At 49.0% G+C, this 12,991-nt stretch overlaps 1 protein-coding gene across 1 annotated transcript in view; it reads right to left on the bottom strand.

The window, feature by feature from the left end:
* Positions 1-2,913: 2,913 nt before the first annotated feature.
* The window catches only part of TGM2 (transglutaminase 2), a 69,765-nt gene continuing 59,687 nt past the window's right edge, over positions 2,914-12,991 (bottom strand). Inside the window, exons 11-13 of the mRNA XM_070941864.1 lie at positions 12,037-12,197; positions 8,549-8,685; positions 2,914-6,802 (exon numbers count right to left, since the gene is read on the bottom strand). Coding sequence (XP_070797965.1) covers positions 6,646-6,802; positions 8,549-8,685; positions 12,037-12,197 — 455 coding nt within the window. The 3' untranslated portion in view covers positions 2,914-6,645. The remainder of the gene's footprint in view (positions 6,803-8,548; positions 8,686-12,036; positions 12,198-12,991) is intronic.

The following is a 12,991-nucleotide window of genomic DNA, read 5'->3' as shown; positions in this document are numbered from 1 at the left end:
GGGGAGGGAGAGGGAGGAGAGGGAGAAAGAGAAACGGAGGGAGGGGAGAGAGAGAGAAAGGGAGAAGGAAAGAGAAAGCAAGGAGTGGGAGAGAGAAACAAATAGGGACGGAGGGGGAGAGAAAGGAAAAAGGGAGAGAAAGAGGGAGAGAGAAAAATGGAGGGAGAGAGAGAGAAAGAAATGGAGGGAGGGCGAGAGGGAGAGGGAAGAGAGGGAAAGAGAGAGAGATAACAGGAAGGGGAAAGGGGGCATCAGGGGAAAATGTACAGCATCAGTGGAGTTGGGTGAGTTGGCAGATCGTTGCCCCCAATTCTTTTGTTTCTGCAACCCCTTGAGAGCCCAAGGATGCCCCCTGTCAGCTACCACCCTGGCCCCAGGTATATCTCCTTGCAGCAGCTGGCAAAAGTGACCAGCGGGAGACTCTCCTCCATAGTCAGGATTGATCCCCTTGAGTTCTGGGAAGGGAAACTGATTAGCTCAACAGCGCGAGTCCAACCCCCTACTCATACCACTCTGGACAGGAGGCGGTCTGGTCTCTCCTTCAAAGCCTCCAGTGAGGGAGCAGCCACAACTTCTGGAAGGAAGTCATTCCACTGTTTAATCGTTCTCACTGTCAGGAAGTTTCTCCTTAATTCCAGGTTGCTTCTCTCCTTGATCAGTTTCCATCCGTTGCTTCTCGTCCTGCCTTCTGGTGCATTGGAGAATAGGTGGACCCCCTCTTCGTTGTGGGAGCCCCTGAGATATTGGAAGACTGCTCTCATGTCTCCCCTGGCCCTTCTCTTCACTAGACCAGCCATGCCCAGTTCCTGCAACTGTTCATCGTATATTTGAGCCTCCAGTTCCCTAATCATCCTGGTTGCTCTTCTCTGCACTTTTTCTAGAGTCTCTGCTTATTATTATTATTATTATTATTTAATCTTTAGTGAGATTCACAGCCTTAGAGGCTGGTTAATAGCTCAGCAGCTCGAGTCCTAACCAAGGACCTAGGAACTGTTAAGGTATCGTCGGAGGATGTAAGCTGTTCCGAGTAAGGTGGTTTTTTGTAGAGTCAAAATGTTCAAGTCCAGCAAATTTAGAATTTCTAAATAGCGGGGTAGCCCTTTGGGTATTGCTCCAAGGGCTCCAATTACAATCGGGACAACACACGATTTCTTTTTCCACAGTCGCTCAACTTCAATTTGCAAATCCCGGTACTTTGTGATTTTTTCTTGCTGCTTATCTTCAATCCGTGCATCACCAGGTATTGCAATGTCAATAAACCATATTTTTTGCTTTTCAACTATTGTTATGTCAGGTGTGTTGTGGACCAAGTGCCTGTCAGTCTGAATCCTGAAGTCCCACAAGATCTTGAGTTTCTCATGGATTATTATTATTATTATTATTATTATTATTATTATTATTATTATTATTATTATTATTTGTCACATTTCTATGCCGCCCAACTCCCTGGGGACTCTGGGCGGTTTACAACAAAAAATAATGCGAACAATATGCCATAAAAGTTGTTTTAATTAAAAACCCATACACTCTATTGATGGCCAGATCTCGCAAGATTGCAGCAGTAATCTTAATATCCTGGTGACCAGAAGTGGGTTCCGTGTCATGTCTTCCCCCAACCACAGCTCGGGTTCCCCTCTCTTTTGCATGGCCAGTAAGAAGGATTCATCCAGAGAAGACCCCCATCCCTCCATTCCTTCCTTTGAAACCCCTTCAGCCAGCAGCCTCGGTGAGATTCTTGGCAGAGAGGTTGAGTTTTTTTCCAACGGCTTCCCGTTGCTGAAATAGGAGCCTCCTTGTCTGTCCGCCTTGACTCGAATTGGTGTGTTGTCCCCCGTCCCCCCGAGGCTTTTTTGGGGAACAGAGGTCAACCATCAGGTGGCTCATACAACATTGATGAAAGCCAGAGTAACGGGAAGGCCTGGTCTTTCCAGACCAACCAACCATGGCAAAACTGAATTAAATATCAGCAGGTTGGGAAAACCCACCGAGTTTTAGTAATTTACTCTCGGTATCCTCCAGATCTAAAAGCACCTGGGAGGCCAAGGTTTAATTGTGGGGTCCTTGGGGCTCTCTGGGCTTTGTTATTTTCTTGCAGACATTTCATTATCTAAGTAGGTAACAGCATCAGTGTTAAAAGGGCTTTGCAGAGAGGAGGAGGAGGAGGAGGATAATGACTGTGGGGTCCTTGAGGCTCTCTGAGCTTGGTCGTTTCCTTGCAGATGTTTTGTTAAGTGCAGTGAAGATATCACCTAGTTGGGTCATGAAACATCTCTAAGAAAACAACAAAGCTCGGAGACCACCGAGGATCTCACAGTCCATGTCATCGTCCTTCTCCTTCTTCTTCTCCACTCTGCAAACCCATCTCCCTTCTAGCACTAAAGATGTCACGTACTTGCAAGAAAACCAGCAAGTTCAGAAAGTACCAAGGACCTCGGTTCTCCTCCACCTCCTCCTCCCACCACCACCAAACCCCATTCCCTTCTAGCACTGAAGATGTTACTTAGGTAATGGAACTTCTGCAAGAAAACCACCAAGCTCAGAGTGCCCCAAGGATCCCACAGTTCTCCCCCCCTCCTCCTCCTCCTTTCCACAAACCCCACTCCCTTCTAGCACTGATGATGTTCCCTAGTCGGGTCATGAAACGTTTGCACAAAAACCTACTAAGCTCAGAGAGCACCAGGGACCCCCCAGTTCAAAACCGAGCCACCAATATTCTCTTCTACAGCTACAGTTCAGAAGAGCCACGGCAACTAGATTGCCGCAGACCGCCCTCCGAGGTGGCTGCCCTTGAAGACAAGGGGGTCCTTTCAGGGATAGAGCTGCTGGATGACAGTGCCCAGCATCCCCACCCGGCACGGCTGTTGACGGCAGAGAGCCAGTTAAGTATTGGCTGCACAAAAGAAACCTAAACAATTGCAAGGTGAAAAATAAACTTTTTATTGAGTGATTGCAAAATAAATTCCCATCAGCTCTCCGTCATTTGCAAAGGCGATCAGCCCCAGAAGAATTGCAATGCAAGTAAACATCTGTCAAGATTAAAAAAAAAAACTTTTAATGGCTTATAAACTAGATCTGCTTCTCGTCTCTCTAAGTGTGGAGGCTCTCAGGTTGGGTTTGCAAATATGTTCTAAGCAGGGTGTGACTGGGCAGCAGCCAAGGGACTTGGAAGCCAGCGCCTCCGGCCGAGCTTGCTCTGCGGAAAGCACCAGAGTTCAGGTCAAAAGGTAACGTGGTTGGGCGCTACCAACCCCCAAGAAAGAAGGGACATCACGTTCCCTGGAAGCCTGGAAGAGGTGGAGACACAGAGGCTCATCCCCCACTTGATACAATCTGGCTGGCCTGGCCTGGGCTCATTCTCCCCCAATCCAGCCAATAAGAATGGCTGTAGACCACCACAGCTGGAAAAGGCTTCCCAAGTGGTCCTTCTTAGTTGGCCAACTGTCCCTGACCTCCTCTACTCATCCTGTAGACCACCACAGCTGGAAAAGGCTGGTCTAGATCTTCTCAACTGGTCCTTCTCAGTTGGCCAACTGTCCCTGACCTCCTCTACTCATCCTGTAGACCACCACAGCTGGAAAAGGCTGGTCTAGATCTTCTCAACTGGTCCTTCTCAGTTGGCCAACTGTTCCTGACCTCCTCTACTCATCCTGTAGACCACCACAGCTGGAAAAGGCTGGTCTAGATCTTCTCAACTGGTCCTTCTCAGTTGGCCAACTGTTCCTGACCTCCTCTACTCATCCTGTAGACCACCACAGCTGGAAAAGGCTGGTCTAGATCTTCTCAACTGGTCCTTCTCAGTTGGCCAACTGTCCCTGACCTCCTCTACTCATCCTATAGACCAGAGATGTCAAACTCGATGTCATTGAGGGCCGCATCGGGGTTGTGTTTAACTTCGGGGGCGGGGGTAGGTGTGGCCAGGTTGACGTCACTCATGTCAGGGGTGTCTGTGGTGGCCCAAGCACTCTGCCAGAAAAAACGGGCTCCTGAGCTCCATTTTCAGCTGCGACGGCCTCTTGCCACCTTCTGCCAGTGAAAATAGAGCTCGGGGAGGCTGTCATGGCTGAAAATGAAGCCTGGGAGGCCCTCCTGAGCTCTGTTTTTGCTGGCAGAGGCACCACAGGCTGGTCCTTTGCTGTTTCTAGGGCAGCCCTGCGGGCCAGATCTAAGCACCGTATGGGCCTTGAGTTTCACACCCCTGCTATAGACCAAAACAGCTGAAAAAGGCTGGTCTGGACCCTCCTCCCAACTGGTCCTTCTTAGTTGGCCACCCGTCCATCCATCCATCCATCCATCCATCCATCCATCCATCCATCCTCCATTTGTGCTTGTCTTGTCCATCTCTGGGTGTGTTGGTGAATGGTTGCCAAGCACCTTCCTTGACAAGGGAGCCAAAACATGCTGGGTTGACTCAGAACCAGTAACACAGCTGGAAAAGCACTGGGGCGCAAACATCTGGCATTCACAATAAGCCACATCTTAGGCAAGTGACTACCGGCTCCCCGAAAAAGCCAGTCTGATCTTGTCCAGAAATGGTTTGTGAGTGTGCAAGGAGGCAGAATATTTCTCATGTTGCCTTCTCATGTTCCATGTTCCCCACCCAGCATGGTGGTTGGTAGCAGAGAGCCACTGGAATCCAGTAGGTCCCTGGGATCTTGCTCTCTCTCCAACCCAATCCGTTTTTCAAAGTTGGTCACTTGATGAGTGGAATTCCTCTCCCAGGATTTGCTGGAAGTGGAATGCTGGGAGTCGAAGTCCAACCATCCTCAAGTGGCCAAGGTTGAGAAACACTGATCTAACCAGGTTGCTTCAGGGAACATGGATTGCAGAGGCTCCAGGGGGAATTCTGGGAGTTGAAATCCACCCAAATTCAAGATGTTTCTTGCGAAAAACTTTGAAGGTGGTCAAGGTAGGGTTGACCAATTGCCAATAACTTGATGCTGGCTTCTTTTTGAAGGCACTGTTCTGTAGCCTCCATGGGTTTGTTATCTGCCTGGAGGACTCTTTTTTATTACCTTTGGAGCTTTTAGAGAAAGAAACACCCTCCATGGGTCTCAGAGAAGAGCTCCAGCAGCAGATGGACCATGCAACACCTTCCTTCTTTCAAAAATACTTTCTGGTAGGCAGTTTGGTGAAGGTTTAGATGCTCTCCAGCCACGATTAATTGATGTTCTGCTTCCTAGCCCTCTTCTTTTCCTGCTCAGTTCCTGAACTATTGTAGGTCCCTCCCAAGGACTGAAGGACCCAAATATGTACCACTCATCCCAGGAGACACACAACTCTCAAAAAAATCAAGAAGTTTCCCCTCTTCTTCCAAGCAGGGGGTGGAAGTCATGTAAAACATCATTCTTGAGATCTTGCTATCTCTCTAAGCATTTGTCTAACATGAACACTTGAAAATGGATGGACTTCAACTCCCAGAATTCTGCTGGCTGTGGAATGCTGGGAGTTGAAGTCCACCCATCTTCAAGCAGCCGAGGTTGAGAAATATGCTCTATAATCAGGTTGGTTCAGGGAACGTGATTTGTGGAGGCTCCAAAGACTGGTACTTCGTGGTCAAAGAAGTGGTGCCAGAAGTGTACTTGAGGGCCATCAGAGATCAGCCATCAAGTCCTGGTGGAAAAATCCATCGATGGTCCAGCAGGCAAACCCAGGAGTTTCATGCTCTGAGAAAAGACAGGTCCTGCATAGCCAAGGGTCCTCTAAACAATAAGCCATGGGAGTGCCTTAGGGATTGTGTAGTCATGCAAGCAATGGTGGACTTCTTTCATGCCAGCAGTGTGCCATCGTAGCCAAAGCTTGCCAGGGCGGGGGTGGGGGAGAAGGGAAGAAGGAGATGGCAAAGCCAAATGGACAAGGCTGATTGTTCTCCCCAATCGACCTCACCCCTGTTTCTATGGGCTGCCGTGCCAGGAGGAGGCATGAGATCTTTTCATTCTTGGATGCTTCTGGTGGGACATCAGGATGGGGGAAGCAGAGGGTTGACATGGTCTCCTCGGTCCTTCTCTGGAGGCTTTCAAAGGCTACCAATGATTGGGAGGGCAGTTAGAGGGGAACCCTCTAATCGGGAATGTCCAACCTTGGCATCTTTCAACCCTGTGAACCTCAACTCCCAGAATTCTCCAGCCAGTGGGACATCAGGCTGGGGAATTCTGGGAGTTGAAGTTCACTAGTCTTAAAGTTGAGGTCCATAAGTCTTAAAGTTGCCAATGTGGGACCCTCCCTGCCCTCCCCTTCAGCCTGAATCACCTCCCAGCCATCTCAGGTAACCAGGAATGATGGCCAACATCTTAATAAGATCGAAAGGACCCAGAATGAGGGAGTCTGGGGGTCGTGGGACCCCTGGCACGGCAGGGTAGGACACCCCCTTGAAGTCACATCCCAAAGGGGCGGTTCTCCTGCGTGCACATCCCAAGTAGAGACTCGCGACCCCCTCCCCAATGGCAGCCTGTCAAGTCTAGGGTGTTTGGGGTGCCCTCCAACCAGCTGTGGGGCGGGTCAGTGTCCAAGTGTCAGTCTTTGGTGGTGGCAGGAGCAGAGAAGCATCTGGGTGTAGCTGGGGATGCAGGTAGGGAGAGACCCCCGTCCCCCGACATCTGGGGGGCTCCTGGAGTTGTTTGGCTTTTTTGGCTGGGGGGCCTTCTGGTTTTATTTGCGCTGGGGGGCGATGATGACGTTCCGGTAGCCCTTCACCCCCTTCAGTTGGTCGCTCTCGAAATCCACCACCAGTTTCCGCAGGCCGTATTGTTGGGGTACGAAGTCGACCCTGACCTTCGCTTCCTCCCCAGGTTCGACGGGCGTATCTCTGGAGCAGGAGGGAAAATAGAAATTTCCTGACAGTTAGAACAATTAACCCGTGGAACTACTTGCCTCCAGAAGTTGTGAATTCTCCAACACTGGAAGTTTTTAAGAAAATGTTGGATAACCATTTGTCTGAAGTGGTTTAGGGTTTCCTGCCTAAGCAGGGGGGTGGACTAGAAGACCTCCAAGGTCCCTTCCAACTCTGTTCTTCTATTTTAAAAGCATAGGTCAAGGGGGGTGCTTGGCTCAGTTTTTGGGGTGCTGAGGGGTCCCCCTGATCCCCCGGTCTTCCTCCAACACCCTTCCTTCTCCCCCTTAGGATGGAACAACTTTCTGCAGCCATTTCTCTGCAGGGCAATTCAACAAATACAGGAAGTCCTCAGTGTAACAACAGTCCACTTAGTGACCAAAGTTACAACGTCACTGAAAAATGAGACTGAGGGCCGTGTTTCACACTTAACAACCGTCGCTGCATGCCCACGGTCACGTGATCAAAATTCAGATGCTTGGCAACTGACTCGTATTTATGACGTTTGCAGCATCCCGGGGTCGTATGTTTGCGACCTTCCGGCAAGCAAAGTCCACGGGGAAGAAGCCAGATTCACTTAACAACCGTGTGACTGATTTACCAACTGCAGTGATTCACTTAACAACCGTGGCAATAAAAGCCATAAACATGGGACAAAACATATCTTTCATTTAGCAACAGGAACGTTGGGCTCAATTGTGGGCGTAAGTCGAGGACTACCAGTTCAAAAGATGGGTGGGCGTGGCTAACTTTTTTTTTTTACTTTTAAAAACATTTTTCTACAAATTCTACAACCTTTTAAAAGCCTCTGACGATCCCAGCTGAGCCACGTGATCATCAGAGGCTTTTTTTTTTTACTTTTAAAAGCATTTTTTTGTCTGAAGAGGTTGCAGAAAAAAATGCTTTTAAAAGCCTCTGACGATCAGGCAACTCAGCTGGGATCGTCAGAGGCTTTTAAAGGCATTTTTTTTCCTACAACCTCTTCGGCGAAGAGGTTGTAGAAAAAATGCTTTTAAAAGCCTCTGACGATCCCAGCTGAGCCACGCGATCGTCAGAGGCTTGGTTTTTCTACTTTTAAAAGCATTTTTTCAGCCAAAGAGGTTGTAGAAAAAATGCTTTTAAAAGTAAAAAAAAAAGCCTCTGATGATCGCGTGGCTCAGCTGGGCATGGGGGGGTGTGCGCAGGGATTTTTGCTACTGGTTCTCCGAACCACCCGCCTCCATCGCTACCGGATCGGGGGATCCGGTCCGAACCGGGAGCATTTCCCCCCTGCAGAGGGGTCAAGGGTTCCACTGCTCTGGCCGCCTGTTATGGGTGCAACTCCAATGCATGTTTGTGTCACCCACCCACCCACCCACAGGAAGGCAGCCCCTGCATTGCACGTTCTCATCCAATGCTTATTTTCAAACATCTGCTTCTCCTTTTCGCCTCTCCGAATTGGGCCCATGTTTAGCTTTAACCTCTGGAACGTTGGGGGAAAAAAATATGTGTTCTGGAGCAGAAGAAGGTAAGTTTCTTTCCTGGGTGGGGGCCAGAATTTCCACGACTGAACGAGGCCAGTTGTGAAGCCAGCCGCATCGGATTTTACGACTTGACTTTTAAATCTGGACGGGTCCCCATGAGGTCATCCAGTCCAGCCCCTGCTCCGAGCAGGACCCCCGCCCCAGTGAAATCCTCCCAGACCGGACGGCCATCAGAACGCCATTATGAGGTCACACTTACAGCTGCTGGACCTTCTGTCCCCCGGTCAGTCCGGCCCCCTCCATGGTGAAGACACAGCCGGTCAGGCTGGTGGGGAGGGGGTTGCTCAGGGTCAGCTCGGCCACCAGTTTGCGCTTCTGCATCGGCTCACCCAAAACCTGCAGGTCGGAAAGAGGGAAAGCAGCGCTCTCAGTTCGAATTCTGACAGGCAGTCCTCGACTTGCGACCAAATTGGAGCCCCAGATTTTCTGTCGCTGCGCCAGACAGTTTAATTCTTTTTTAAATCAATTTATAATATAAAATACAAACATACAAAAGAAAATAGCAGGAAAATAAGAGAGGGAGAAGGGAAGGGAAAAGTGTAGGGAAAAAAGGGCAAGTAGAATAAGATACATCTAGTCCCCAACTTACAACGGTTCGTTTAGTGTCCGTTCAAAGTTACAATGGCACTGAAAAAAGCGACTTACGACCGTTTTTCATCCTTACGACCATTGCAGCATCCTGTGGTCACATGGTCAAAATTCAGACGCTTGGCAACTGACTCATATTTACGACGGACGCAGTGTCTCGGGATCACGAGACCCCATTTTGCGACCCCCTGACAAGCAAAGTCAATTGGGGAGCCAGATTCACTTAATGACCGTCTTACTAACTTAACAACTGCAGGGATTCACGTAACAATGGCGGCAAGAAAGGTCATTAAAATGGGGCAAACCTCACTTAACAAATGTCTTGCTTAGCAACAGAAATGTTAGGCTCAATTGTGGTCGTAAGTCGAGGACTACTTGCCATAGCCTCGTACCACAACTTTTTAACTTCTACATAATAGTATAAACTGTTTCTGTAACAACAAACTTATCTAATGGGTAAAAACCAAAATCTAAGTTTCAAGCACAAAATCCAGAAGCTAAGCGAGACGGTTGTCAAGTGAGTTTTGTTCCCTTTTACAACCTTCTTCGCCACGGTTGTTAAGCGAATCTGGCCTCCCCATTGGCTTGTCCGAAGGTCGCAAAAGCGGATCGCATGACATCCGAATTTTAATCACGCGACCTTGGGAATGCTGCAAGCCTTGGTAGTACAGTGGTCTAAGGCACCCTGTTATTAAGACCAGCTGCCTGCAATTACTGCAGGTTCGAATCTCGCCAGGCTCAAGGTTGACTCAGCCTTCCATCCTTTCTAAGGTAGGTAAATTGAGGACCCAGTTTGTGGGGGCAATAAGCTGACTTTGTATAAATATACAAAAGTATGAAGGCTATTGTTTAGCGCATTGTAAGCCGCCCTGAGTCTCCGGAGAAGGGCGGCATATAAATCAAAAAATTTTAAAAAAATGGTCGTAAGTGTGTGAAGAATGGTCATAAGTCACTTTTTCAGTGCCGTTATAAGCTTGAATGGTCATTCAACGGATGTTCGTAAGTCGAGGACTGCAGGTAGAGTTGGGTTTGTGCGACACGCTTCCCCACTGTTGGATGGAGACCTGATCATCTGCAGGCAAACCCAGTTAGGCGTGTTGCAGAAACACAGATAAATTGGGAGGGGGAAAATGGGGGTTTCTAAAGGACGGAAGCAGGGGCTGGGGGTTGCTTAGAGGGCAGCCGGGGGGGGGGCTGCACAGCAGAGAAGACCCAGTGGGATGTGGCCTACTCTAGAGCAGGGGTCTCCAAACTTGGCAACTTTAAGCCTGGTGGACTTCAACTCCCAGAATTCTGAGAGTTGAAGTCCTCCAGGCTTACAGTTACCAAGGTTGGAGACCCCTGCTCTAGCCCAGCCCCTGCTCAAAGCAAAGGGAATGAGGCTGTGGCCAGGACCACCTGCCCACCCCCCAGCCATTCTATCCTGGGCCTCCGGATGCCACCCCCTTCTTCTTTGGGGCAGAAAAGAGGGTCTCAGAAAGCTCAGCCTCCTGATCAGGGGATCTCAGCTTAGGAACCAGGAGTCAGGGAGTTCTAGTCCCGCCTTAGGCATGAAAACCAGCTGGGTGACCTTGGGCCAGTCCTCTCCTTCAGCCCAACCCACCTCACAGGGAGGGTTGTTTTTGTGGGGAAAAGAGAAGGAAAAAAAGAGTATTTGGTATATTTGCTGCCTTCGGTTACTTATAAAGTGATAAAGAGACAAAAATCTTTAGATGGATGAATGGACGGACGGATGGACGGATGGATAGTTGGATGGATAGATATAGATAGATAGATAGATAGATAGATAGATAGATAGATAGATAGATAGATAGATGGATGGATGGATGGATGGATGGATGGATGGATGGATGGATGGATGGTTGGATGGATGGAAGGACGGATGGATAGTTGGATGGATAGATATAGATAGATAGATAGATAGATAGATAGATAGATAGATGGATGGATGGATGGATGGATGGATGGATGGATGGTTGGATGGATGGATGGATGGAAGGAAGGACAGAAGGACAGACAGATAGACAAACAGACAGAGGGATGGATGGATGGATGGATGAATGGAAGGACAGATGGATGGATGGAAGGAAGGAAGGAAGGAAGGAAGGAAGGAAGGAAGGAAGGAAGGAAGGAAGGATGGATGGAAGGAAGGAAGGATGGATGGAAGGAAGGAAAGGAAGGAAGGAAGGAAGGAAGGATGGATGGAAGGAAGGAAGGAAGGAAGGAAGGAAGGATGGAAGGAAGGAAGGATGGATGGATGGAAGGAAGGAAAGGAAGGAAGGAAGGAAGGAAGGAAGGAAGGAAGGAAGGAAGGAAGGAAGGAAGGAAGGATGGATGGAAGGAAGGCAGGAAGGAAGGGTGGATGGTTGGATGGATGGAAGGAAGGAAAGAAGGGTGGATGGATGGATGGATGAATGGATGGATGGATGGACGGTTGGATGGATGGATGGATGGATGGAAGGACAGAAGGACAGACAGACAAACAGACAGAGGGATGGATGGATGGATGGATGGATGGATGGATGGACGGAAGGACAGATGGATGGATGGAAGGAAGGAAGGAAGGAAGGAAGGGTGGATGGTTGGATGGATGGAAGGAAGGAAGGAAGGAAGGAAGGGTGGATGGATGGATGGATGGAAGGACAGAAGGACAGACAGACAGACAAACAGACAGAGGGATGGATGGATGGATGGATGGACAGACGGAAGGACAGATGGACAGATGGATGGATGGATGGAAGAAAGGAAGGATGGATGGATGGGAGGAAGAAAAGGAAGGAAGGAAGGGTGGATGGCTGGATGGAAGGAAGGAAGGATGGATGGATGGATGGACGGACGGACGGACGGAAGGACAGATGGACGGATGGATGGATGAACAGATAGACAGATAGATGGATGGATGGACGGACGGAAGGACAGACAGATGGATGGACAGAGAGACGGACGGATGGACAGACGGATGGATGGAGGAGAGCTCTGAGCCATCCCAAAGGTTAATTCAGCCCGTCCCCCACCAGCTGCCTGAAGTCCCTCGCCCACCTTCCCTTCTCCTCGTGCAAGGGACCCTCCCTGCCGAAGCTCCCCTCAAATCTGCCCTACCCGGATTTTGACGTCGGGGTTCTTGATGTGGAAGTCCCGCACCCCGAGGAGGATCTTCTGGTTCTCCAACTGCTGCAGGACAGCCGTGACTTTGATCATGTTGTCCGAGGTCAGGCAGCTGCCGTATTTCTCGTAAAGGATGCGCAAGGGGACCGTCCTTTCTGCAGAGGGAAACACGGAGGGAGCATCGTCAGAATCCGGCTCTGGAAACGTCGTGGATCATTGGGGTTTCATAGAGATACATTTTCTTTCATGCCGTTTTTATGTTTTGATTCATTGTATGTTTGTGGAATTGTTGTTATGATTCATTGATGGGTTGTTTGCTTTATTTAGACCAGAGGTGTTCATCTGTGGCACCTTTAAGACCTGTGGACTTCAACTCCCAGAATTCCCCAGCCAGATTTATTGGCTAGAGCTGTGTTTCTCAACCTTGGAAGCTTGAAGATGGGTGGACTTCAACTCCCAGAATCCCCCAGCCAGCGCTGCTGGCTGGGGGATTCTGGGAGTTGAAGTCCACCCATCTTCAAGCTACCAAGGTTGAGAAACACTGGACTAGAGGATTCTGGGAGTTGAAGTCCATGAGTCTTAAAGTTCCCAAGGTTGGACACTCCTGATTTACAAAAGAGAGAGAGAGAGAGAGAGAGTGATAGAATGATAGATAGAACGGTAGATAGAATGGTAGATAGAGAGATAGAGAGATAGAGAGATAGAGAGATAGAGTGATAGAGATAGATGATAGATAGATAGATAGATAGATAGATAGATAGATAGATAGATAGATAGATGGATGGATGGATGGATGGATGGATGGATGGATGGAGGGAGGGATAGATAGATAGATAGGTGGATGGATGGGTGGATGAACGGACAGACAGACAGAAGGATGGACGGACAGACAGACAGATGGACAAATAGATAGATAGATAGATAGATAGATAGATAGATAGATGGATGG

This window comes from Pituophis catenifer, unplaced genomic scaffold (assembly GCF_029215685.1).
Source record: "Pituophis catenifer annectens isolate HBS135680 unplaced genomic scaffold, rPitCat1.0.hap2 SCAF_3, whole genome shotgun sequence".
In the NCBI taxonomy this organism is placed as follows: Eukaryota; Metazoa; Chordata; class Lepidosauria; order Squamata; family Colubridae; genus Pituophis; species Pituophis catenifer.
Note: the sequence above shows the minus strand (reverse complement) of the source record. Positions and strands in the feature narration are given on the sequence as shown.